This window comes from Agelaius tricolor, unplaced genomic scaffold, assembly GCF_023055355.1.
Source record: "Agelaius tricolor isolate 1412-34295 unplaced genomic scaffold, bAgeTri1.0.p SCAF_6, whole genome shotgun sequence".
NCBI classification, from domain to species: domain Eukaryota; kingdom Metazoa; phylum Chordata; class Aves; order Passeriformes; family Icteridae; genus Agelaius; species Agelaius tricolor.
The window spans coordinates 14,590,800-14,616,216 of NW_027269266.1; the positions used below are offsets into that span (position 1 = coordinate 14,590,800).

Consider the following 25,417-nt stretch of genomic DNA (forward strand, 5'->3'; position numbering starts at 1 on the left):
AATCAGAAAGACTCACTTGGTTTTTTTCTAGTGCAGATAGTTTTGCAGCATTGTATGTAATAAGAAATGTTGCACTGAGATCAGGAGGATATTGTGACAGTGTAAAAGCCACAAGGGATTTTGGTCAATACCAGACAAAGGATGAGACTCAAATGATGATTTTCTCCTTTAGGACTGACTGCACTAGAGCACTAGTATTCCAGAAAATGCTTTTACTTTGATTTGAATGGTTCTACCTGAATTAAATTGTTCCTCAAATAAGACCAAATTTTCAGTTTCCCCCTGGCTTCAAATACCATAAAAATAATTTTCTAGTTATTATGCAGTAAGTAGTGCAAAGAAAAAAAATGTGTGAATCCATCAGTTTGATTTTAAGTTTCCTTAGGTGGAAACAAATCTAATTCCTACTTACTCTCTATGCCCAGAGTGTAATTTACAGCTTTGTAGTCTATGCTACAAAATAGATAACAGGACTTTCAGGCTCCTCAAATCTCCCTCTGGAAGCAGCACCTCATGCAACACGCCCTGGACTGCTTCTGGCAGGTGGCAATTCTGCAAAGTGTCTCCTAGGTTGCACGGACAGAGGGAAACACTCCTATCATGGAAGTGGTAGATTAGGGATCAGATTTTCCTTCATTCCACACAGAAACCAACCCAAAATCTTCTATAGCCTGTGTGAAATGGTCTATCAAGCTACAGACACAGAAGTCACTTTTTAATTTCCTTCTGCATCAGCACCAAGAAGCTTCATGGTAGGCTTCTGCAACTGTTCAGGTAAAAACTTCACAAAGCCACTCTTCTCCCACAGATACAGGAATTGTTTGACACATTCCCTGAAACTAATGGGGCTTTTCCACGAAGGGAAAGCAGCATGCATGAAGCTGAAGAGGTCATTTATTGCTAGCTGCCTCCTCTGAACTAGCTGCAGCGTGGATGATGGGAGGGTGCTCCCCTACCACCCCACACAAGCCACCTCTCCCAGTGCTCACCCAGAGGATGAGGCTCCTCCAAGCGTGCCCAGCTGTCTACAATGCTGATACCTGGAGAGCCAACAGACCCTCCTTCAGTCAGCACACACCAGAGCAGCAACTATTTCAGCACAGGAGCAGTGCAGATGGAGAGATGCCAGAGGCAAGTAGAGCCTCCTCTGGGTCCTCTGTGCTCTCTAGCTGGTTGAAGAGGTCCCTTATTGTCAGATCAGACTGAAACACTTGCAAGTTCTTAGCTCTGCATTTTGTTTTTGAAACCTATGATAAGGAAGAGTGTTGCTATTGCCTCACTGAGCACCTGATAAGATGTTCCTTCTTAGGGGGCTTCTAGAAGAGTGGGAAAGTAAGAAAGCTGTTGTGAACTACACAAGAACAATAGTCTTGCTGGGTTGGAGAACAGAGAAGATGAAAAAAATTTTGTCTTTCCAATTATGACTAGCCTTTTTTTCATTCTCTGAACTGTGGATTAAGCCCACACAGTCCCTAATTAATTAAGTCCACAGAAGTTCTGTAAGCCTCTTTAAGCTATTTTCCTACCAGCAATGAAAAGGGCCAAAGGCTGTTTTGTAACTTTCACCCACCTATTTCTCTCCAGCTAAACTTCCCCTTTGCACACTTCTCCTCCTCAGGGCAGCATGACTCTGTCCTTTTGCTTTCTAGGTGTAATCACTGCTCCATACAATTTCCAGCTACTATTGGATATTCTTTAAGTACTGGTTGGGCAGGTCAAAATCACAACAAGGAATCGGTTAAAATTTAACAGGTCTTGCCTTGGGGCCAAATGGAACAACTAAAATATTCTGAGAAGGCAGCTATCCCTTTCAGCAGCTTTCTCCATGCTGAAAAAGGGATGGACTCCTCTGAACAGTTACAGAAGCCTAAAGCTGATATGCTGGAACACAGGAGGAGGCCTTCATTTTAGATTTTTCATTGTGTTTGAAATGATAGACTGAAATAGGTTTTTACAACTGGCATCCATCACTTTTTCCCCTCTGAGTCAAGGTCTCTTGCATCATGTGCAGTCCAGAACAGCTGCCCTGAAGGACATCACTGATCATGAGCAGTGCAAATGAAAGAAGACCGATGATGCCCTGATGAATACAGAGGACTGAATGAAATCCTGAGTGCCAAGTGCATCTCATGAAATTAAACCTGAGGAAGATTTACCCAAGCAGTTGCAGAGTACTTCACCATCACTGGTGAAATAGAGACAAACAGCAGCAGAGTGTGCTAAGTTGTGGGCTGGGGGAAATTTGCTGGCTGGAAATGCGCACAGCTGAAAAAACACATAGCCTACTTTAGGCACCAAATGTAGGTTGTGTATATGAGGAGGCTCTTTATGGTCAGTGCACAAAAGTAGGCGAAGCCCTCCCAAAGGTGATTTAGAACATTTAAATTCAGGAATATTTAGGTTCCTAATTTGGATGCTCTCGGTTTCTCTCCAGAGGTGCTTCTCTTCACTGGTTGTGCAGAGAGTGAGGCTCCTAATTTTGGAACACGATGCACTCCTAAATTAGGGAGGTAATTACTTAAAAGCTGTGAATTACTCCTCCCTTCCCTTCTCCCCCAGTGGCAGCTGAACCTATAATGGCATCAGACTGAGCCATATTATGATTACAGTAGTAGTGGTGGCAACTGTGACACAACTTCATTCATTTATAGTACAGGGAGCTCTAGACTGGTAGTAATGAAAATAGAGTCTCATCTGGGATGCTGAAATTCTTCACTAAGAATTGCTGATATTAAAATCTTTGCATCTGACTGAAAATTTCAAAACCAAAATCTACAAGTTTCTACACATACAGTTACTTTAAGCTTTGTTTACTATCACACCATGCATGCAGAGCATGGGGAAATGATACTATGGATCTGCTGCTCCAGCTAGATCCCTACAAATCTATGGGGCCTGAATTCTCAAAGAGCTGGCTGAAGTCATCACAAAGCCTTTCTCACTGATTTTTGAGTGGTCTTGGGAATCTGGAGAGGTCCCAGCTGACTGGAAGCTGGAGAACATCATCCCAGCTTCCAAGAAGGGCAAGAAGAAGGACCCCAGAAACTACAAGCCTGTTAGTTTCACTTCAGTAGCTGGAAAATTCACAGAAAAGATTATTCTGGTAAGTACTGAAACACAACACCTGGAGGACAAAGCAGTCATTGGTCAGAGCCAGCACAGGTTCATGAAGCAAAGTCCTGCTTGTCAAACCTGATTTCATTCTATAACCCACTGATCTAGGTAGGAAAGCCAGCAGATTTAAGCATTTTGGACTTCAGCAAAGCTTTTGATACTGTCTCTCACAGTTTCCTTCTGGAGAAAGCATCCAGCTCACAGCTGGACAACCCTGTTACACAATGGGTGACCAACTGGATCATGGGCACAAAGGGTTACAGTGAATGGGGTGACCTCAGACTGGTGACCTGCCACTGCTGGGGTTCCACAAAGACCCATCCTCACCTCTGTGCTCTTCAACACCTGCATTAATGACTTGGACACAGGACTTACCTGGATACTGGGCATGTTTGCTGATGACATTAAACTGGGGAGAGCTATTGACTCCCTCAAGGGCAGAGAGATCTCGATAAATTAGGAGGACTGGGCAATCCCCAACCATACAAGGTTCAAAAAGGCAAGTGCCAGATTCTGCACCTGGGATGGGGCAACCCTGGTTGTGTGTAGAGACTGGGCAATGAGATGCTGGAGAGCAGCACCATGGAAAGGGACCTGGGGGTCCTGGTCCATGGCAAGGTGAACCTGAGCCAGCAGTGCCCTGGCAGCCAGGAGGGCCAACCCTGTCCTGGGGGGCATCAGGCACAGCATGGCCAGCAGGGCAAGGGAGGGATTGTCCTGCTCTGCTCTGCACTGGAACTGCCTCCCCTTGGATATTATGTGCAGTTTTGGGTGCCACAATATTAAAAAGACATGAAGCTTCTAGATAGTGTCCAAGGAAAGCCTCCAAGGAAGGTGAAGGGTCCGGAGGGGAATCCATATGAGGAGTGGCTGAGGTCACTTGGTCTGCCCAGCCTGGAGGAGAGACTGAAGGGAGACCTCAGAGTGGTCTTCAACTACCTCATCAGGGGAGGCAGAGGAGCAAGTACTGATCTCTTCACTCTCATGATCAGTGACAGAACACAAGGGAAGGCATGAAGCTGAGTTAAGGGAGGCTTAAGTTTAATATATAGAAAAAGTCCTTCACCCAGAAAGTGGCTGAGCACTGTAATAGTTCTCCAGTGAGGTGATCACCAGCACCAAGCCTGACAGAGCTCAAGAAGCTTTTGGACAATGCTCTCAGGCACATGGTGTGTCTGGAGTGGTTTCTGGAGTGTCCTGCAAAGGGCCAGGAATGGGACTTGATGATCCTGATGGATCCCTACCAACTCAGGGTGTTCTATGATTCTACAATTTACTTGCTCCATGGCCATTGTCTTTCAAGAGCATCCAACTGTGGCAGAGAGAAACCTCAGTCAGGCCAAGGAGTCTTAAAAGTGGGTAGATCATCAGCATGATGTCATAAATGAGACAAATTACATTTGCATAGCTTAAGTGTCTGTTCAGGTCCTGCATGACACTTCCTATCTTAAAAAGGACTGTACTTCTAGGCCTCTGAATTTTCTGTAACAGCTTCTGCTGATTTGAGGGTTAAACCATGATCCCATATCCTTTGGGCAATTAAGGGTTAAAGGGCCCTGTCTTCACATAGTGCAGTTTCTTAACTTCTCTAGAAGATGAGAATATACTTTTTATAAAGCTTGATTGAGGAAGGGACAAAACTGCAATTTTAAGATACTTTTAAAATGTAATGGATTTCAGATGCTGTCCTATGAATTTTCTAGTATATTTGATTTTCGAATGTTTAATTTGCTAAGGGAACTGCTTCTTCCCTGGCATGAAAACACAATTATTAAAGCTCATTTCATTATTTTTAGACTGTTAGCACAATTTGGGTCATTGTTTAACATTCCATCACTATGAAAACAATGAAATACTCTAATGATTAACAGGATTTGTTACTTTAAATAATCATGTTGAACCTCATTTGTACGACTTAGGCTTGTTACTTCCGTGTGGTTAATGTATCTCTAGCTGTACATCCAGCTTTGGAAAGTTGCTACTCATCCATAGACTGTCCTCTTTAACTGTTATGGGAACAATAATTCTGCAACGTGGAGCCCACAGCTGTGTATCACATCTCATCCCATCCTACTGCTATGAAAGGCATCCTCTGAGAGATTTTCTCCTGCACTTTTGTGATGACTTTTAGGGTATTTTGTTCTTCACCCTTGCATAGAATGGAATTTTACGGTAAGTCCAAAGAGGCAGCAGGAGGACTTTGTTATCTAACATGGACAATATCCTGCTGAGCCTTGGCCACAAGTGAGTCCTTTCTGGCTGAGCCCACACAGCTGGAGAGAAATTTAGAAGTTGACAATGAAGCCTCAGCCCCTCCTGAGGATAAACCTTCCTCTTTCCTTTCCTCCTGCACCCACATTCTCCACTCTAAGCTGCAGGGAGTTCCAAATGGCTGTAAAGCCAAAAACAACCCTCCCAACAAAGACTTCCATACGGCTGCACAAAGAGCAAAGAACCCTCTCACAAGGATTAGTCCTGTTTCTCATGTGCCCACCTCCCCTAGCCCCTGGCAGGTCCCAGCAGTGCCTGTGATGAACCCCTGTGTGCTGAGGCTTTTGCTCACAGGCAGAAACTCACAGTGAAGCCCAGTTGCCCAGCAAATACTGCAGCTGTTCTGCTGCACACACACACAGCATTGTCATAGGACTGTCTTCATGTATGTTATCACCTTCTCGTTAAATAACAGCAGGAGTGGTTTCAGGTGGAAAGATTTTGACTCAAAAGGATTTTCTGTTGCCCCAGAACAGATGACATTCCTGGCAGAAAGTGCTGAAGCCCAATGACGAGCTCTCCTCATTTGATGTGGTCCTTACCACTCACATCAACATTTATATGGACACAAGTGAGAGCAAAGAAATAGCACTGGTTTGTAGAGACTGCTCTGCCTGGATTTCAGACACAGGAAGTGCAGAGATCATCCCTCTATAGATAAAAAATTCAGCCTCTTCCCATGTTTTTATTCCCAGTGAAGGAGTAACAGAAATGAAGACAGTTGTCAACAAATTCCTGTTCAGCTGTTTTCTTCATCATAAAGTCATACAAGCAGACGTAACAGATAGGAAAAAACAGAAACACATACATGTTCCGATGTGAAGGCAACCAGTCTGGGAATAGCTGCCATTCCTTTTTCTTTAACTTCTGGGAACATCTTGAAACGTGCAATCAACATAGCATACATGTTAGATATGGCACCACCTGGAGTCCACAGTAATATACTGTTACTTCTTCTATTCATTGTAATATCATTTCAGAACAAACAAGTCTTGCTACAGTTTTTCTATATAAATGTCTCTGCCTTGTGGCAGAAGCACAGATTCTTCTTCCTGATGCTCCTCACAGCTGGGCTGTGTAATAACAGGATCTACTACACACAAAAGAACACTTATGCAAAAAGTACCACTGCAAAAAATGACTGGTGCTTCCTTTCACCCTCATTCTAACTACCATCTCTCCTCCAGTCCCCAGTCTTAGCTTTCCATGTGCCATCAACACATAATCCCCATTCTATTCCATCTCCTAAGCAGGTGCCCACACAAGGGGCATCCTAAGGGATTTCCAAGTGTAACCTAATCTGTGCTCTCCCCTCCTAAATCAGGGTGGTGTTTCATGCCCCAGCTTTGAGCAAACCCACCCACTGAGACCCCACAGCTGCTATCTTCTGGATAAGTGCAGTGGGAAGAGGGAAGAGAAAGGAAAAAGGGTCATTCTAACACATATTTTTCATTTTAATTGTCTTCTTATGGGAACAAGGGGAAAAGACTAAATGTCCCTAACACTAGCCTTAAAATCATTGGCATACATTCACTTAAAATAGCCATTTCAAGTTGGGTATTTAACCCACTTCAAGATGGGTATCAGATCTACAGCTCTGCAGTGGTCTGTTTCTCCTTTTTGAGATTTTTTTACAAACCGAGTCTCTGTGTCTACAGTGGAGCAATGTTTGGCTTTACATTAATGCTGCATGAGCACTATGGGAATATAATGCAGTACTTGAGGCAGATGCTGAGAATTTTTAAATTTCTATGCACACAAACACACACACAGACAGACATGTATGCATGAAATCCATCAGGTTTATCCTATATATATGTGTGTGTATATATATATATATACACACACAGATTGATTGCATATCCATGTTTATGCACATGTATTTATATAAAGAAAAGTTTTAAATGAACAGGTTGAAATGCCGGTGAGGTAGAGTTCAACTATTGCAACCTTCATACATCTAAAAATGGAGTGAAGAGCACAAGGTTCAGCTCATCCTATGGCAGCTGTTTGTGGTGGGTGGAACTTGCCCTGCAGACACATCCCCACTCTCCCTGAAATACACAGGAGCTGCTGTAACCAGCCCAGGGTAGACACCCAATGCTTGGACAGCCTTAGTGAGATAAGATAAAATCCATCCTTTGAGATGAAGGAAGCACTGTTGGTTATCTGTGCTGGCAAATTAACATTGTTTTGACTTTTGTAAGATTTGTTTTAATCTCACTAGAGATATGTACTGTTCCACAGCCCACACAACTGTGCCCTTCATTTCTAATCAGTATCCTGGCTCTGCTCTTGCAGTGAGGCTGCCCTGCTGTGGGCTTTCCCTGACCTCACTGGGCCTCCTGTGAATCCAAGGGAAAAGGCCACAGAAGAATGGCATTGCTGACATACAGGTCAGTACAGATTGGCATTTTTCTTCCCCTTTCAACTATCTTGAGAGATATGAATGTATTTCAACACCTTTCTTTGAAATGACAAAATAAGAAATGGAGAGATTAAGAGGAAATGCTCAGGTACCTGTCCCTAAAAAATGCAGATGTCATGTAAGAGCTGCTATTGATGATTTAGGTGACTGAACTAAGTTGAAGCAATTTGGCCTATCTCGTCCAAAGTCATTGGCTCAGTGTCAAAAGAATCAAGACTGAAATTTTTAGTTTCTTCAATACCAGGGTTTCTTATTAGTATTTATTACTCAGTCATTTAACCTTAGTTTACTCATAAGCCTGCATTCAGCTTTTAATTTCATAGTTGTGTTCACATCCACTGTTAATTGCAGCTAACAAAACACACCTACAGAATTTGGAGAAAACAGTCAGGCTTTTATGTTTCACATGTATTAATACATTCCAGAGAATGCAGAGAGAAAGAACATTTTCTTTGCAACAGTAAGGTCTTCAACTAAAGACATGAAGTGAGAAGACAGCACAGAAATTATTTTGATTATTGCCCAAAAAAGCAGAACCTGCACACTGAGTATTGCTGCCTTAACAGAGAAAATTATAAAGATGCACTTTGCACAAACCAGAAATTGCAGAGAAAGAAAGAAAGAAAGAGAGGGGCAGCCCTGCAAATGCCAGCACAGGTACCTGCCTGCCAGAGAGCCCATCCCCACACAGGTTTCAGCTCGATGAAGTGAGCTCTGGCACACCAGCAGTACCCTGGGCCCATGCCAGCAGCACCTTCTGCAGCCCCAGCAGCTCCTCCTGAGGCACACACCTTGCCTGACTCACACAACCTCTACCTGAGTTTGCCAGACTGGGACAGACCTGGCACACACACCTGAGCCTTTCCCCCAGCCTGCTGCCACGGGCTGGGCAGCACTGCTATTGCTCTTCTCTCACCCTGCAGGTCCCTGCAAGGTGAGGAACCAAGGGCAGCTGTACCCAGTCAGGTCAGGGTTGGTAACCAACCACCACTCAGTTTCCAAAAACTTTCACTTTGATCCTGGGCTCGTGGGACACACTTAGATGCCAGGTGTGATGTAGGCCAAGGTTTTCAGGGGGATCTCTAAGCGCCACAGTAAAAACTGCCAGAGCTTTTGCTCTCAGGCTTTTTAACAAAGAACTCATGAAAAAGCAATGTCAGTTCTTCTCATCTATTTCTCTACATCTGTGGAAAGGGACAGAATAACACTCCCACACCACTTCCCACATATGCATTCAGATGTGAGAAGCTGAAGATGAGCCTTGCCTGCCCTCCATGGCCTCAGAGAGCCAAATGTCCTAGGCTGGTATCAGTGAGGCCTTTGCTCTACTCAAGAGTGCACTCTTTCTCTCTCCATTAGGTCAAAAAACTTCCCTTCCAGAAAGGCTCCTTCTGCAACAGCTAACAGTCTGTTCTCTTTTGACAAGCCAAGATATTACACCCAATGTAAATTCTTTCATTATTTTGCAATTTCGTAAGATAGACAAGCCAACATTTTTGAGCAATGAAATTACAGAGTCAGAGGAGAGGTGACAAAGAGTATAAATCAAAAGACTAAGTGGAATGATTAAAAAAATAAAAAAGTCTTAACAATGTTTGTCAATGATTTTTCTACACTAACTTTTTTGCCTTACTGACTTGCCCTGAAGAAACCAGGTTTCTAAGCCTGGTTAGAAACCTGGTTTAAGCACTCAGATTACTAATCACCCAAGTACCCCACTGAGAAAAACAGGCCAGCTTCACATGGAAAGCTAACAGCATGCTCTAATGCTGGCAGGGTCTTCCTGACTCTACTGAAATTGCTGGAAGGTATGCCACGTCTTTCCCTGTTTGCTCCAATTTCCCCTGCGGTGATGGAGAGCTTTGTTGTGTTTCTTCCCTCTGTTATTAATACAACAGTCTTTCTATTTCATGGAATCCATTAAAAGGGGGGACAAAGCAAAACTCCAAGGCAAATGTCTCTTCTCATTATGTTTCCCATGTGCCATTACAGCTGCTCATCATGCAGTGCAATTTGCTCAAACAGATCCTCATAATCACATCCCTGAAATTCATAAACATGCAATACTTTATCTCAAAGAGGCCACTGGTGTTTACTAGCAAGTGTCCTCTCAAACATGCATATTTAATTATATTTACTCTTTAGCTGCAGGGGATGTCATATACCACAGTCTGAAAAATAGAGAAAGCTTGAAATGTCATGTACCAGGTGAAAATATCCCATCGCCACAGCCCCCTGGCCAGCCAACCATCTCTCTCATTTTCCTTAGTGTGACATATTCCAAAAGTACAAACACTGGAGCAATTTCATAGGTGAACCTGAAATGTAGTAATGTCCATATTTAATGCTTTAATCTACAATCTTTTTCCAATATTACATTACATTATAGCCATAATATACTCTATCTTATACCGGGTAGAGTTTTGTTTCACAATACTTTCCACAGTCTTCTTTCTGATTTGACATCAGATGTCTAGAAGAAGAAATGCAGGGAGCACTTAACAATCCATTTCCACCTACTTCAGTGAATAAAATCTTGCCCACCTCTTCCAGGTTCAAGGCTTTGCCCTTCATCCAAGGGATGCTGGGCAGAGCCCCTTTGCCTTGCACAAACCCGTGTGCATGTCTAGAGGCACGTGTCAGCAGTCCTATTCATAATGGCCAGACAGTGCATGAAGCTAAGCAAGTACACAAAAATGCTTCCTAATCCCAAAGTGAAAAAATCCCCACACTTTAAATTCCACATCTCTTTCTTACAGAAAGCAAGGGCTTTCTGCTCCAGGTATGGATTGTACATAACCCCTCTACCTGAATGCAACTGCTCACTCAGTACCCCTTTCGTTTTACATATTTATGCATGCAAAATGCTAATCTGTATATATCTTTTGTGTGCTTTTGGGAGGCAGCACAACCAACATCCTATCACGATGATGAAATTATATAAATGACAGCCTAAAGGACAACACTGAAAGTCTTTCTATAAATAACTGTTGCAACCATTTAAAAAACAGATTATTTTTTCCCCAGCAATTTTAACATAAAATTATTCTTTCACTCAGCTACAGGAACTAGTATTTTAGAGCATAATTGTGAAATTACATTAAATATCTATATATTAAATTAAAAAAATCTTCTACTTACATATTAGTATTTGCTGCTGATGTCAGCCAGTCTGCCGCCAATCCAACCATGTCCAACCCAGTTGAAAGTTGATTAAAATATCTAGGGTGCCCTGCATAAGATGGAAAATGTTATCAAAAGGCTGATGACTCTGAATGAAACTATTCAGTGCTGAACAGTATATTTACCTCCATATTTCTATAGGGAAGGAAGTGCTTTCAAGGTATGAAACAAAGCAAATGGCAGTAAATACATTTCTTGAAAAAGGCAGGATAATTTCTCTTCTTTCTCATTCCAAAGTCAGTAATTATACTCAACACAGAATAATGAATTCCAACATTCCCTATTATCCTTTCAATATGCCTTGAAAATTAGCACATTGCTGCCTCACAAAAATAGCTGTTTGCTCCCGTTAGTGTGTCACATGTTGTCACTGGATATGGTTTTGCCTGACTAGGTTTGAAAGGCACACATGAGACACCATCTGAAAAGCTTGCCAGGACATATAACATCAGTGATGAATGGCTAATGATTGTAATAGACAGGGCAAAATGAGAAAATGGAGTATTTTGGTGACTGCTTTGCACATGACTCAATGGCTGATGATTGTACGAAGATGGCAGGGAAGGTGGTGGTTCTTGTCATTTCTTCACTGTCAGAGTGCAATTACAAATAGCCTGGCTACTTGCAACTGTGATTTTAATCCAATGCCATAAAAACAAGCTCTGCTGCCCCAGCAGAATGATACACAGGACTATATTCAGTGAGCTGACAGTCTCTTTACTTGGTTAATCTAATTGGTTGCTGTTTTTTTTCTAAAATCCTCCTAGAGATTTTCCTTAAAAACGTGCCTAGAGCCATTAAACATAGGAAGCATTAAAATTCAATTTTTACTAGTTACTTCCCACAAGCCCTTGATAAGTGGCGTAATTACTGGTACAAATTATGGATAGTCCACAATTACTTAAATGCCATCCAACTCAAAGGACGGAAGCCTCTGCTTGGAAAACACCTGTCCTGACCCTTAGACGATGTACTGTTATTGCCATCAGAGAAAACAAAAGATAGAGCAAGATGATTGAGGAAATGCAGACCCAGCACTGAGAGAAAACTTATCTTCAGTCTCCTGTGGCCTCTTATCAGGCGTGGACACATGGCTGGCGGAGCAGCACCTGGAATTGCTCCCCAGCTCCCACCCTGCAGCACACAAAGGCAGAGCAATCAAGCTGAGCAGGCAGATCAGAGCTGAGGATGTGGGGCAGGGGACACACACGCAAATTCCGCTTGCCTGTGCTCTTAACCTGAGACCAGCCCTGTGCTATTGCCATCCAGCCCGATCTGTTTTGCACAGAGCTCCCCCTCTCACTGACAGGAACTGCCACCTCTCCCTGGTCTGTGCTGCCAAACACAGGCAGCCAAAGCCCCTGAGCACCGAGGAATGACACTCAGATCCAGCAGAATGAACTGGATCTTGCTCCCTGCTCTTCATGCTCTTTGAGTGGGGTTGGTGGACCTAAGAGACACACACACCCCACCACCACCACAACCTCAGCCATCCTGCTCCAGAGTCTCTGCCTGCAGAGAACTGCACCTCCCCTGACAGAAGGATTTTGAAGGAGATTTCCATATTTATAGCTTAGGTTCCATATCACAGCTGGATGACAAATTTCACCTGAAACAACAGTAAATTAGGAGCTAAAATCCTTTAGTGGATATGGGCTACAGAAGACTCAAAGAAGGTTACAAAAATTCCTGTTTTGGAAAGAAATGCACACCGAAAAGCTGGGGAATGGCAGAATTTGTATCTGCAGCTGCAGTGTCTCAGCGGTTCTGTGTCAGCCCCACACCCAGCCCAAGGCGACAACCCTGTTGTCACTGCTTGTTTCTTCAAGCAAACCTCCCAGCACACCACCTGCTTTGGGAGCGCCTTGGGAACAGGCCCGGGAGCACGCAGGGCTCGGGCAGCCGTGCCCTGGAGCCAGCGAGGCGGAGGGAGCAGCGCTGCAGGGAGAGATGCCCGGACAGAGAGAGCAGAGCTGCTGCTGCTGCTGCTGCTGCTGCTGGGAGAGCCCCAGCAGCCACACCTGTGACCCAGCCCGCTCCACTCCGTGCCCTTCCCCTCTGCAGCGCGGCGCTAACACGGGAGGGCAGGGAATGCACTGCCCCAGCCTGAGCCCTGCCCCAGCTGCAGGGCTCTGCCTGTCCATGAGACACCTCCCTGCGTGAGCGAGCTCCCTTCCCCTGGCTAGACAGCCATGGAAAACCGAGGCTTTGCTGAGAATACAGGCTCTGCTGGCAAGAAGAGTTTGTGAGAGCTGCTCAAAAATCTCTCCCCGGTTGCCTCTGCCTGAAATACACATCCTTTGCTAAAGCCGCTCCTGAACAAAGAGGTACTAGGAAAGAGATTGTGACAGGGTGAAGAATTAGTTGAGAGGTGAAAATAGGAGATTATTACTTAATGGTTTGTTTAGCAATAGACAATGTATTCATAGATATCCCAGAGTAAATCGGGAGATGATGGCCAAGAACCAGGGCCAAGGCACAGGAACACCCGAGGCCGGGCTTCCCCACTAAGGGCGTTGCCTCTGCCCCACACACCCTCCCAAACACCCTCCCACCTGCACCGGCTTGAGGCACGGGCATGCCCGGCGGGAACGCCCGGCCTCCGCAGCCCCCACAGGGAAGCCAGGAGAAGGGCTGGGCGCGGATGAAGGCACGGATGAAGGCACGGCTGGCAGCACTGAATCTGGCCGTGCCTGCAGCCTCACTGCGTGCACGGCCAGGGAGCAAGGCTGGGCCAGAACCGGCTCCTCGCACTCCTCCTGGAGTTTCCAAGCCATTTTTAAACGCTCGTATTTCAATTCACCTGCTCATTTTTAACTGTCAAGAACACAGTAACTGAATTTCACACCCATCTTTCCCTGCATTCACAGTCACTGCCTTTTACATCCTCTCAGCAAGAATTCTGTCTCTGCTGGGAAAGGGGCACAAAGCGTGGCTTCTCCAGCGTGGCTTCCCCGGGCACCCCAGTGAGCCGTGGCATGCAGGCAACACCTCGGAGCGACCCACACCTGCCCCTCGGCCGGAGAGTCAGCCATCTGCCTCGTCGAACCCCCGGACCTGGGTATCCAGCTGTGAGGCTAATGCAATACAATTTATTTCTCAATCAGCCTCCGGGGCCCTGCAGCCAAACGCCGCCCAGGAGAGGCCGTGTCCGAGGGGCTTCTGCGGCAGGAGTGAAGGCAGACGCTGCCGCCAGAAACCTCACCATGCTGCCCTTCTTCCCTCCTCTGAGGGTATTCCAGTGTTTTACTCCGAAGCACGTGCCGGAGGGCTCCAGGTGTAAACCCCACGCATTTCGTGAGCCCCCTCCTAGGCTGGGGCTGTCACCCCACGGCGCTGAGGAGCAGCAGCAGCCCAGCGAGGTGGCTCTGCACCCCCTGGGCTGAATCCCACCACACCACCACACTTCACAAAACCCCCCAGCAGCCGTTTTCAGACTTCAAAAACATATTTTCATTAAAACAAATTATAAAATGCCAGGATGGGAAAGCCTCCGTTATTATATAGAGAGGAAGAGAAATGGCAACATTGTTTTAAAGGATCTTTTTTTGGGCGCACAAAATTAAATAGGTCTGTTACGAGAAAACAGGCTGTAACAAAAAACGATTAATGGCAATCAGCCTAGAAACCCTATTTTTTGATTTCCCAGAATCACAGATCGCACATTCTTCATCATTCTGTGCAAAGACGTTTCCTATGCCCTATCCAGACTGATCGACTTTGCTCCTCTGGATATCATTTACCTAACTATTTAATTCAATATTTTACAAACATCCTGACAGCACCCGACCCATGCATCAAAACATGCGGATGGTCATTTCCACCCCTAAACGAGGAGGATTACACAGATCCCTCACAATCTTTACCAGGACCAGTCTGTTCCGTTCTCTTCTCAAAACCTCAGATTTTTTTGTTTTCCTCTCAACCTCTAGTCACAAATCAGCCTTTTGTCTCTTTCAGTAAACAGCTTCACATTTATTTTAAAGCAATTTCTCAGTAATTCAAATTCCCACTAAGAGCTCTCCGGACCCTCTATTATTTCCCAATGACAGCCGTAATTGCGGCTCCGCGTTCCGCCTGCTCCGCCGCGGCTTAAGGTGGCCCCGGTGCGGAGTCGGGCTCTTCCCCACGCCTGGGCGAGCCCCATGCTGCCTTCCCTGCACGAAGCCCACAGGGGGGCACGACTAACGGGGATCCCAGGCAGGGAGGAGTCACCCATCGCTGCTTTCCCCGGCGAAAAACAACAAATGGCTGTTAAAACAAATCGGACTTTGGTTTTATTGCTTGAGCCTAAAGTTGAAACTAAATCCTCGATATTTCTGTGTAAGGTCCTGCTAAATTATCTTTTTATTTTATGTCTTGCAGGCGAAGTGACAGACACGGCAAATGGCCGCTCGGAGTTCGGATTTACAGGCCGTTTGCTGTGATTTCGGCTGCTACATGGGCTGGTCCCTGCTGCCCCCGGGCATGGACTCCCCCCTGCCCGAGCTCCGCGCCCGCCGCACCCCGCTCTGCAGGGAGCAAGAGGCAATCGCCGGACAGCACACGTGAGATGATGAAAAGGAACGGCACAAAGTGGAGAAGGTGGTGCAAAGTCTGCTCTGTGGCACACTCGGCAACTCCGACGCACAGACGCATTAATTTTAAATCGGGAAGGGTGTGCGAGGCTGCACTGACAGCTACAGAGATGGAGCTGCTGGAGTGCTTTATCATTTTGGAAAACGATTTCTGTCTCTGCTAGAAATTGCTTGGAGCTGACAAAATACAGTCGCTGCTTCAATCTTTAACGTTTCAAGCTAAATTGAAATGACACCTTTAATCAATGGATGAGACCATACAGGGTAGAAAATGAGCATTGCTATTACCTGTTTTAATTGCATACTTCAGAGTTGTTCTGCAGTTCAATAAAATTTCTTCCAAGGTCTGTGGCTGGTCTGCCAGTTCCCAGTTATATTCCTGGAGCAGCTCGTTTGGGTAATGGAAATCAATAACTTTTGTTGATCTATCAAAACTTTTCACCACATACTGAAGTAAAATGTCCACAACGTCTTGTAGGAAAGACATAGTAGTTATTTCTCCATTGCATGTCGGCAGAAGATCTGGGAATGGAGAAATTTAAAAGTTAACTTTGTTTTATGACCACATGCATAGATTCTAAACAAAACCTTCTCCCATTTATGTTTACAAAATCTTTACACTCTAGTCAATACAAATAGGTTTTGTTTTCATTTAATAACCAAACTGGCAAGGTTGTATTTAGAGGAATGTCCTGAGAGATAACAAGATTTAATATCCTATCTAAATTGGCCAATTCTGTCCACAGTATATTTCAGACTAATTTTTAAGACAGTGAGAGCAGGGAAACAAGACAAAAGGGAAAACGAATCTCACAGGAAATAAAGATTGAGCAACAAATGCTACAAGCAGCACCCTTAAAACTGTCATTTGCCTTGCAATAAAATACCTTCTTGGTGACTCTCCTCTGCAAGTGACTTGTTGATAATTTAATGCCTTTTTCTGAGACAATGCTGCACGGGGTCTTGGTGTACACAGAGCTTTTGTTTAAGAGCGATGGCTCAGTCAAACCAGACTATAGTGGAAGCCCCTAATTTGGGGTCCCGGGCTGCAGAGCAAACGGGAAGAGTCCTTGGCTAGCAAATGGCAGGGGGGAGCTGGGATCTATTTACTGGAGGAGACGATACCTCCAAGGTCAGAAAAGATGAAGTGCAAAAATATATCGAATTAAAGCAAATGAGTAGGAGAGCGCTCTATCTCCCCCCTCCCTTCCAACCTTAATTACATCGCGGGGTCTTCAATGAGAAGCTCGATGCTTTCAGCGTTCCTTAGAAAGAAAAAGGTGCGGGCTCCAATAGGCGGGATTTTACTGCTTTGGGTTTCTCTTTTCGTGATTTTTTTTGTTTTGTTTTGTTCGCGCGTTTTTTCGCAGATTTGGGAAATGCCCGGCGGGGCCAGAGCTGAGGGCGCCGAGCTCCGCCGCGCACCGCCGGACCCCCCACGCCTCCGAGCAACGCGGGCGGGCGCGATTTCCCGACCGAGCCGCTGGTTTTTTCTAGTTAGTTTTAGAGAAGCAGCCTGCCCCGGGAGCGCCGTTACCTGTTGAGTGAAGAAAGGCGTAATTCACGTCCGCTTTTTGACAACCGCAGGGTTTTTTGTCGCAGGTGCAGGTCGGCCTCGGCTCCGCTACCCCCGGGGCTGCTGCCTTGGCTCCGGTTTCCACGGGCTTCTCGGCATCTCCGTAGAGCAGAGCTTGACAGCGACACGAACACACGGCCTCATTACCGGGACATCGACCCTCGTCCCCCGCCCCCCCGGCCCGGGGCACGTCCCGCGGCGCTCCGTGGGCGCGCAGCCGCGCCCCCGCCGCGGGCTACCGGGGCCTCCCTGCCCTTACCGCAGAGTTTGTTTCCGATCCCTCCCGTGAACTTCTGGGCAACCTGACACCAAGCTCTGGCTGTAAGAGAAAATCGAGCGGCGGGTCCGTGGGGCGGGAGTGGGCTGAGGGCTTCTCGTCCGACCCCCGGCCCCGCTCCCCAGGAACCGCCTGCCCCGCCGAGCCCCGCGGCGCTGGCCCGGGCTGGAGTCGCCGTCGGTCCCCGCTTCGTCCCGCCGATCGAGCGGGGGGCTCCGGCGACCGGGCAGCGCTGTCACGGCGGCTCCGTCGGGCCGGTCCCGCCCGGCCGCTCGGCGCCCTCCTACCTGTGCCGGGGGTCTCGGCGGCGGCGGAGCCCTCCTCGGCTCCGAAGGGCCAGAAGCCGGAGCCGGGGCTTGCCATGGCGGAGGCGAACCGGCGGGGCGGGCGAGGAGCGGCGATGTGCAGCCCGGGCGGCCCGAGCGAGTGTGCGTGAGTGTGAGTGTGCGGGTGTGTAAGTGCGCGCGGCTGCGCCAGGCGGCGGCAGGCGGAGGGGCGGGAGCGCCCCGGGCACGCGTGGGTGGGAGCGTCTCCCGTGGGCGCCCCCGGGGTGCGCTCCGCCGAGCTGCTGCTGCTGCTGCTGCGGCCGCGCCCCGCAGGCGCTGCTGCTGCCCGGGACGGCAGAGGTGCCCGCTGAGGCGGCCGGCGGCGACGGCTGTTCTAAGGCGTGTCCGCACCGTGCTGCGTCGGAGGAGCGAGGGGCGGCGGTGGGAGGACGGTGGCACTCGGGGCAGACCCGAGGTGTGGGCGCTGCTTGAGCTGGGGCTGCAGCTGCCTTGGGGGGCGAAGGCGAGCCAGGGTGCCGGCGCCGTCTTCACCCCACCGACCGTCCGTGCGGCCGCAGCCCGGCGGGGCGGGCCGAGAGGGCTGAGCCGCCCGGTGCCGCCGAGCGCTGAGTGGAGTGGAATGGTAGCTTTCCAAGTCTTGGCGTACGTGGCCGCGGTGGTGCAGCCTGGTACCTCGAGGGGAAGGTTGGGACTACGGGGAAGTGTTCTCAGTCCTAAGTCCAAAGCGAAGGGAAATCCCCCCACTACACCTCCCACTTTTGCACCGGGGCACCTCCGCACTTGCCCGTGCCGCCGGCGGTCCCGGTGTGGGGAAGAGACAGCCCCCGAGCCCCCGCCGTCCCATCGGCCCGGCCACAGCCACCGGCATGAGCCCCGTCGGGCCGGGCCGCGGCGGAAAAGGCGCGGTGGAGGGGCCCGCAGGGCGCTGGGCTCCCGCTGTCCCTCCTGCTCCCGGACAGGCAGGGGCGTCCTGGCTCGTTCGGACGTGTTGGAAGAGCCTTGCGGCTGCCCCCGCGTGTCCCTGGAGCCCCGGGGCGTTCCCGGGGGCTTCCTGTGACATTGCGGTTTGGGGACCCTTGTGGCACCGCCGTCCTGGCTCCAGCCCCGAGGAAGCAGAGGGCCCGGCGGCCAGACGGGAAGAGCACGAGAACAACTGTCCCTATTCCCTTCACGACGCCTCTGAAGGCAACCAAAGCTCCCTTTTCCACCCAGCCGGGTCTTCGCGGGAGCGTTTCCCGGCCGCGGCTGCCTCTCCTCTGGCACAGGAGGGATTTCGAGCCCTGGCCTTGGAGGGAAGCAGGCGGGACCACAGTAGGTGAGAATGTGGCTCTGCCGGGACAGCTGGGCACGCAGGGCCCCCGCGCTGCTCGCAGCCAGGCCCTGTGCTCAGCCCGGGGCATCTCTCTGCTTTTTGTAGGCACCCACATGGGTATGAGAAGTGCCCACCATGAGACCTCACAGAAATGGCTCAGTGCTTTATAACACTGCTGCAGTGGGAAAGCAGAAGAAGACCAGTCCAGGCATTTCTTCACGTGAAATTACAGTCTGTTCCAGTTACCACATCACACTGGCTTGCACGTAGACAATAACTCCAGCTTTCCACGGCCAGAGGCTGCTGCGAGCCCTTCCCTGCCTTGCTCACTCATGCCCCAGTCCACAGTGTTTTGTCGGTTCTGGGTGTAATTCAGACACAATCAACTGTATCTCTGCTTTGTACATTTTTATTTACCGTTTTATTAATACATGACAGAGCAACTTTAGAACCGATTTCAAAATTTTAACAATTTATAGCAAATTTTACATTGCAGTACGTTTTAATCCGGTGCACAGCCTTGTAGCTAGTTACAGATCAGGAAGCCATGGTTATCTGTCTCTGGGGAAAAGGCCAAACCCAGCCCCTGTGGCTGACTGCTGCCGCCAATTGTCACATTTAGGAGAGCTGAGGAATGGAGTAGGATCAGGCCTTTATGCTGTGATCATGAAATTTGCCTTCTCTTGCTCTGCAGCTGGGAACACGCAATTATGAATCCTGAAAGGAAGCGCTGCAATTAACTGTGTGGTTTCTGTGAAATAAGGTCTTTTGAATACGGAATCAGGGGGAAATCTGAACACTGGGACTATTGCTTTTATTTTCATTTAATTTCTAGTGGAACTGATTAAGAATGATCATTACATTTCAGCAGCAATCAACCAGAGAGTGTATTTCTATTCCTTTCTTGGTACCCCAGAGATTAAGATTCCTAAAAATCTAATGCAAATGAGAACAAAGCAAACATGATTTAGAAGTTCATCACTTAGTCACAAAGCTCAGAGGCAGAGGAGAGGGCTGGATATACTTCCCATAAATGAACATCTCCAACATAAAGATTATACACACAATATTGACCTTTAAAACTGGCAACTAGCTTTACAGTAAAGTCAATAATGAAATAGATTGCTATAGTATGCTATCCAGTTAATCGTATACATTTTCATTAGAGGGACACTTGCCACAAACAGGTCATCCCAAAATTTAAGCAATGTAAACTAAAATAAGCAGAAATTCCCCCATGGTACTCTTGTAATTTTTTTTTCCTGTAAAACAATTCATTAGAAACAATAACTAAGGTTTTCTGAAGTTGAATATGGAAATTAGAAAGCTTAACTAGGGAACTATAAAATAAATTATTTTTTTGATTGGGTGAGACTGATGGAATAGAAAAAAAGAAATATGCGCTGAAGAAAGTAAACAAGACTTAAGCTGTTTAATAATTTTCGGATGTAGCAATGGTACATGAAAGAAAGCTGATTTTTTTATTAGGGAAGAATAGGATGTGTGACTGACAGCGTCCCTTTACAATGGTGTTGGGCTGTAAACCACAGTAATTCATATCCACATGAACGCACACATAAACTTGAAACATTGAAGATTAAAAAAAAAAAAAGGAAACACATGGTATAAAATGATAAAAAAAAAATTATGCTAATAAAAGCCAAATGGCAGCAGGAGCAGCAGCAGCAGCTAGAACTGCTGGATAAGGCGCCGGCGCTGTGAGGTCTTCCGCAGCAGTCGTCTGTAGTCATAGGGATTATCTTCGGCTTTGCTCTCTTCCAGGGGTCTTTCTGCAACCCTCGACCTGGGGATTAAGCACAGAAGTGTTTTAGAAATTAAAAGTCAAAACATTTACCTTGGCAAACACTCCTAATCGACTGCTTAACCTCCACCCTTGTGGGGGAAAAATAAAAGAAGAAAGAAAAAAAATCAGCTGACTTTGCTAGGCCTCTTCCTGTGCTGCACAAAACAGGCACCTCGGAACAAACACATTATATGCTAGAAGCAGATGAACACAGAAGAACAACATGTTCTCCTATGAAGGGGGCATAATAAAAGGACATAAAAAGTTGAGAGCATGGGGATGCTTTGCAGTAGCATTTGTCTGATGGCTACTGCACCAGATTTTCAGTTGGCATAAATTTGTTTGCTCTGTATTTAACCTGTCTTTGGAGTTCACTGTAAGCGTCCATCTCATTTCATTTTATTTTCAGATGGCAAGATGCATTTTGGATGCCACCTCTGACAGGCTGGAATAGTGATATGGCATCAGCTGTTACCATGGAGCAAGATTAAACATAAAAGACAGTTATTTAAAAAGTAAATTACTCTAAAATAATTACAAAAATTTGTAGTGTTCTACACTAAGGTGCCCCCACTACTGGTCCTATACCAATGTCAAAGGTAAACTGCTAAATAAAAATTACTCAATGCTTCACTTCTTGAAGTAGATTGAAATGGCTAATTTAGATACTACGTGAAAAAAGACCAGAAATGAAATACATAAGGTGCACAAAACATTCTACATTCTGAATGTTTTAAAAACATTTCCTCTATTATTACAGATGCATTTTCAAATTCAGTGCTCATCCCAGGCTTAGTGTTTCCCTTAAGACTTTGACCTAGATAGTTTTCCAAGCTTTTCTTACATTTGGGAACATGCAAGAAGATACAATTATATTAAGATACATAGATGTGTGTTTGCATATGCAGTGTGTGTGAATGCCCTGGCATGAGTGAGAATATGAATTTCCTTAGCCTGGCAGTGGTTACCCTCTATTGAATTCTATGTGGGAAGAGAGGAGGTTGAGCAAACCCTCCCTTTGGAGTTTTTCTCCTGGCTGCCCACCTTGGCGAGGTGCATGCAGGCTACAGACACCTGTGCTGCCACAGGACAGCAGGAGAAGGAGGCAGTCAAGCTGGAGTCCTACCTGCAGAAAACATGCAGAACGTCTGGTGCACGTCCACCCTGTTAAAAACCTAACTGATCAGAAATAGAGTTTTTAGATTCTGCTTCAGTTTAATTTTATTTTAGATCAGAGATGTAGAATGTCTTGGGAAACCAAAAACTGGCAGGTAGGCTGAACACCAATCACACTGGAATTTATCCCTCTTGCATGGGGAATATGTCAGATATTCCCATTTTGAGATGGGAAATTTTAGCTATATGTTTTGCAAGACAGTTTTGCAAAATTTCATGTCTAAAAGAATGGATTTATGTGTAATTTGAAAGTGCATTTCTTTTCTTTTTATTAATATTTTGCATATGTCAACAAGGATAATTATTTTTTCCTATTGCTATTTTGTCTGAATTACCGCTCAGTAGCTCGTAAAATGGAAGTCCTGCGCTCAATTGGGTATCTCTTCCTCCTTGTGGTAGTACTGCTATCCTTGGAGCTGGAGTCAGTAGATGAAATTTCTTGGTAGTAGATATCTAAATCTAGCACTTTGCTCAGACTGTCAATAAATAAGAACACCAAGTTAACAGTTTCACTTCTCAATATTATTTTCAGCATACAAACCCAAGGCAGCCAAATATCATTATTCTGTTTATGTGTTGAGGATCTAAGGAAAAATATATATAGGCACAAAAAATCAGCCTCTGAAGTGTGGCTGCTGTACAACATAGATATTGAGAATTTTGAAATGCTAAATACTTTTATATATTCATAAAGGAGACATAACTGAAATTTTTGGGGTTTGCCATTAGACTCAGTGGAGAGGCAATTTTATGGTATAATTAATCTGGTTTATTTTAGATATCTCTTTGAGCAAGAGATGAATAATTTTCCTAAATATGACTATTTTTTCTCTGAGTGCAAGAAGACAGTGTAAAGCAACTAGTTCAGATATGCGTGTCAATAATGCAGATATCTCTTATTTTGTTAGGTGAATGCTATCCAGGGTATTATACATACAGAAAAAAATCAATCCCAACATCCATTTTAGAATGGCTAAGGAAGGAAATAATATCCTAAAAAGAAACTGAATAGAGAAGTTCAGAATTCAATCCTCACATTGTTAGAAACCAGAAGTGATTAATTGATTTCACTTGCTATGTTCCACTAATACAGAGTCAGCACATGAGAGAAAATGCAGTCAGGGAACTGGTTACCAAGATTTGACATGAGTGAAACCTAACTGAGGCAAATGAGAGAAAACACTAGATTTTGATGTGTTCGGTTTTTTTTCCCCCCTAGACTGGAGTCAATAGGTGTGAAATACTTTTAGGATCCAAATGACATGAGGAAAAAAGCTGAAAGAGACCAAACATGGGGGATGTGGACATAAGGTCAATCCTTTAAGCTGCGGCATAATTAAGTGCAATTTAAACTGTGCTTGACTAAAGCTCAATGCTGTGAGCATATTTTTATAAATGTAATGTCATGCAACATCCTCTAAGGTACATATTTTAGCCATGGAATTTGTATTCTGCAACAGTTTGTACTGAGCTGAGGCCAGTGCAGAGAGCCCATTCCTCTGGCAGCTATTAGCAGGCTGCCTTGCACACACGGTGCCACAGGACTGCCACTGAGGGGGGAAGCAGGAAAGCCTCAGTAGAGAAACACAAATAAAATAAAACTATGATGTATGTCAGGAGCTGCAAACCAGCTCTGCAGCACACATAAGGATCTAAGATACGGAAGGACAGAATATCAGAATATACCTATTGCTTCCTTCTTTTCTTCAGAGATTCATCAAAATAGGCTACTTATCCTGGGAAGAAAATACTTCTGGTTCAAATTTCAAGGGCTACTCTTCTTTAGCTGTTGTTCATAGTGATTGTTTTAATTTTTTATTATCTATTTCCAGCCACTCATATATTTTTAGGAGAAAATTTTGACCGTCTTTGTATTTTTGCTGACAAAGAAGAACTGGTTGCCCATTTGCTTTGACTAGAATTTTAAGCACCTTCAATTATTTTCTGTGTCAGAGCTATCTTTGATGTGGACCTTATCTTACTATAATGCCTGTGTTACCATGGTAAAAGGGCCATGTTTTAGGAAAGCTGAATTCTATAGTGGATTTTAGTCAAAGAAAATTGCATTTTAACTTTGTATACATGTCTCCCTGTGAATCACCAAATTACCATTCTTTTTTCAATGCTTTATTCTCCTGGTTGAAGTACAGTGAAAAACTATTCTAGAGTACTGGGGTGACAACAGCGAAATAATGAAAAAAATTACCTTTCTTTTCTTGGTTTCCGTTTTTCATCTTGGATTGATTTCTAAGAAAATAAAAAGTAATTAAAATACTAAAAGGAAAGCTTATGCAAACATACAATTCATCGGTGTTAGGTAGGAGAGTGTTGTATATTTTTCAGTAAAAGAAATGATAGAAAATGAGCAAATTTCCCAGAAAACCCTCTTTTAAGAACCTTTGAGACTGCGAATGAGATTACCATTGTTGCTCCCAAATTTGTTGCCATACTCTGAAAAAAAAAGCCAAAGTAATGATGATCAGAACAGAAAAAGGAGATCTAAAACTTTCAAATAGCTACAGCTGTTTTAATGAAGTTGACAACACTATCTCACTGAGGCAAATTTACTGTGATGCCATGAGAATTTCCATGAATAGAAGCAATGCAGTGGGAAGATGCATAATCCTGTTCTCATTAATGCCAACGTAGTCTTCACACAGGTTTAGTAGAATAAAATGGACAAAGGCCCCATTTGGAAACAATATAATAGGTGACAAAAGAACCTTTAGGATAAAAGATTTCTAAAAATGTAGAGGAGAGAAGATTTATAGGGAATGTGAATAATTTCTTATCTCTAATAGAGTTCTATCCCTACAGCCAAAACAATGCTATGTTGCAGCACCTAACATATCATACTTCAAAGGCAGTATGTTTTTAGTGCAGATTGTGGTCTTAATTGTGTTTCTTGCAAATGAGTGAAAGCGTATTAGAACTGGGGACTGAAAAGTCACTGAGAATCAGAAATCCTGATGGACTTCAGTATGCAGGCAAATGAACATGGCATATAATTCCAAAATGATAGGCTGATTTAAAGAAATATACCCTAAAATAAAATTCTCATGCCTTATATAAATAATTGGCTATCGCCAGCCTTCATTTATACATGTATACCCCTGCAGGTCATCTGATATGCAAGGAGATGTGTGAGAATGTAAGGTGTCTAATTAATGTCTATAGCATGATGTGATAGAAATATCTGATTTTGCAAAAGATAGAGAATTTTTTTTTTTTAAAAATGCACTTATATTGTGTTTCTTCACGTTCATATGATCCAGGCTTGATAATAATCTGTGAATGCCTGAAGGTCACAGAGATTTTTAATAAGGTAGAAGATCCCTAATAGCTGGGAAAGCTGACTGCCCTCTAAAGCTGACTACCATCTAAAGTTAGAGCTTAATGACTCACCTAAAGT

General features: G+C 45.3%; 2 protein-coding genes across 2 annotated transcripts in view; both read right to left on the minus strand.

The window, feature by feature from the left end:
• Positions 1 to 17,905, minus strand: part of GAD2 (glutamate decarboxylase 2) — a 40,903-nt gene extending 22,998 nt beyond the window's left edge. The window contains exons 1-7 of the mRNA XM_071428786.1: positions 17,714 to 17,905; positions 17,409 to 17,468; positions 17,111 to 17,263; positions 15,862 to 16,095; positions 10,955 to 11,045; positions 10,019 to 10,131; positions 6,194 to 6,309 (exon numbers count right to left, since the gene is read on the minus strand). Coding sequence (XP_071284887.1) covers positions 6,194 to 6,309; positions 10,019 to 10,131; positions 10,955 to 11,045; positions 15,862 to 16,095; positions 17,111 to 17,263; positions 17,409 to 17,468; positions 17,714 to 17,789 — 843 coding nt within the window. The 5' untranslated portion in view covers positions 17,790 to 17,905. The remainder of the gene's footprint in view (positions 1 to 6,193; positions 6,310 to 10,018; positions 10,132 to 10,954; positions 11,046 to 15,861; positions 16,096 to 17,110; positions 17,264 to 17,408; positions 17,469 to 17,713) is intronic.
• A 1,513-nt stretch (positions 17,906 to 19,418) lies between these two features.
• Positions 19,419 to 25,417, minus strand: part of MYO3A (myosin IIIA) — a 114,322-nt gene continuing 108,323 nt past the window's right edge. Inside the window, exons 34-36 of the mRNA XM_071428785.1 lie at positions 24,212 to 24,252; positions 22,341 to 22,481; positions 19,419 to 20,829 (exon numbers count right to left, since the gene is read on the minus strand). Of these exons, the coding sequence (XP_071284886.1) occupies positions 20,715 to 20,829; positions 22,341 to 22,481; positions 24,212 to 24,252 (297 nt within the window). The 3' untranslated portion in view covers positions 19,419 to 20,714. The remainder of the gene's footprint in view (positions 20,830 to 22,340; positions 22,482 to 24,211; positions 24,253 to 25,417) is intronic.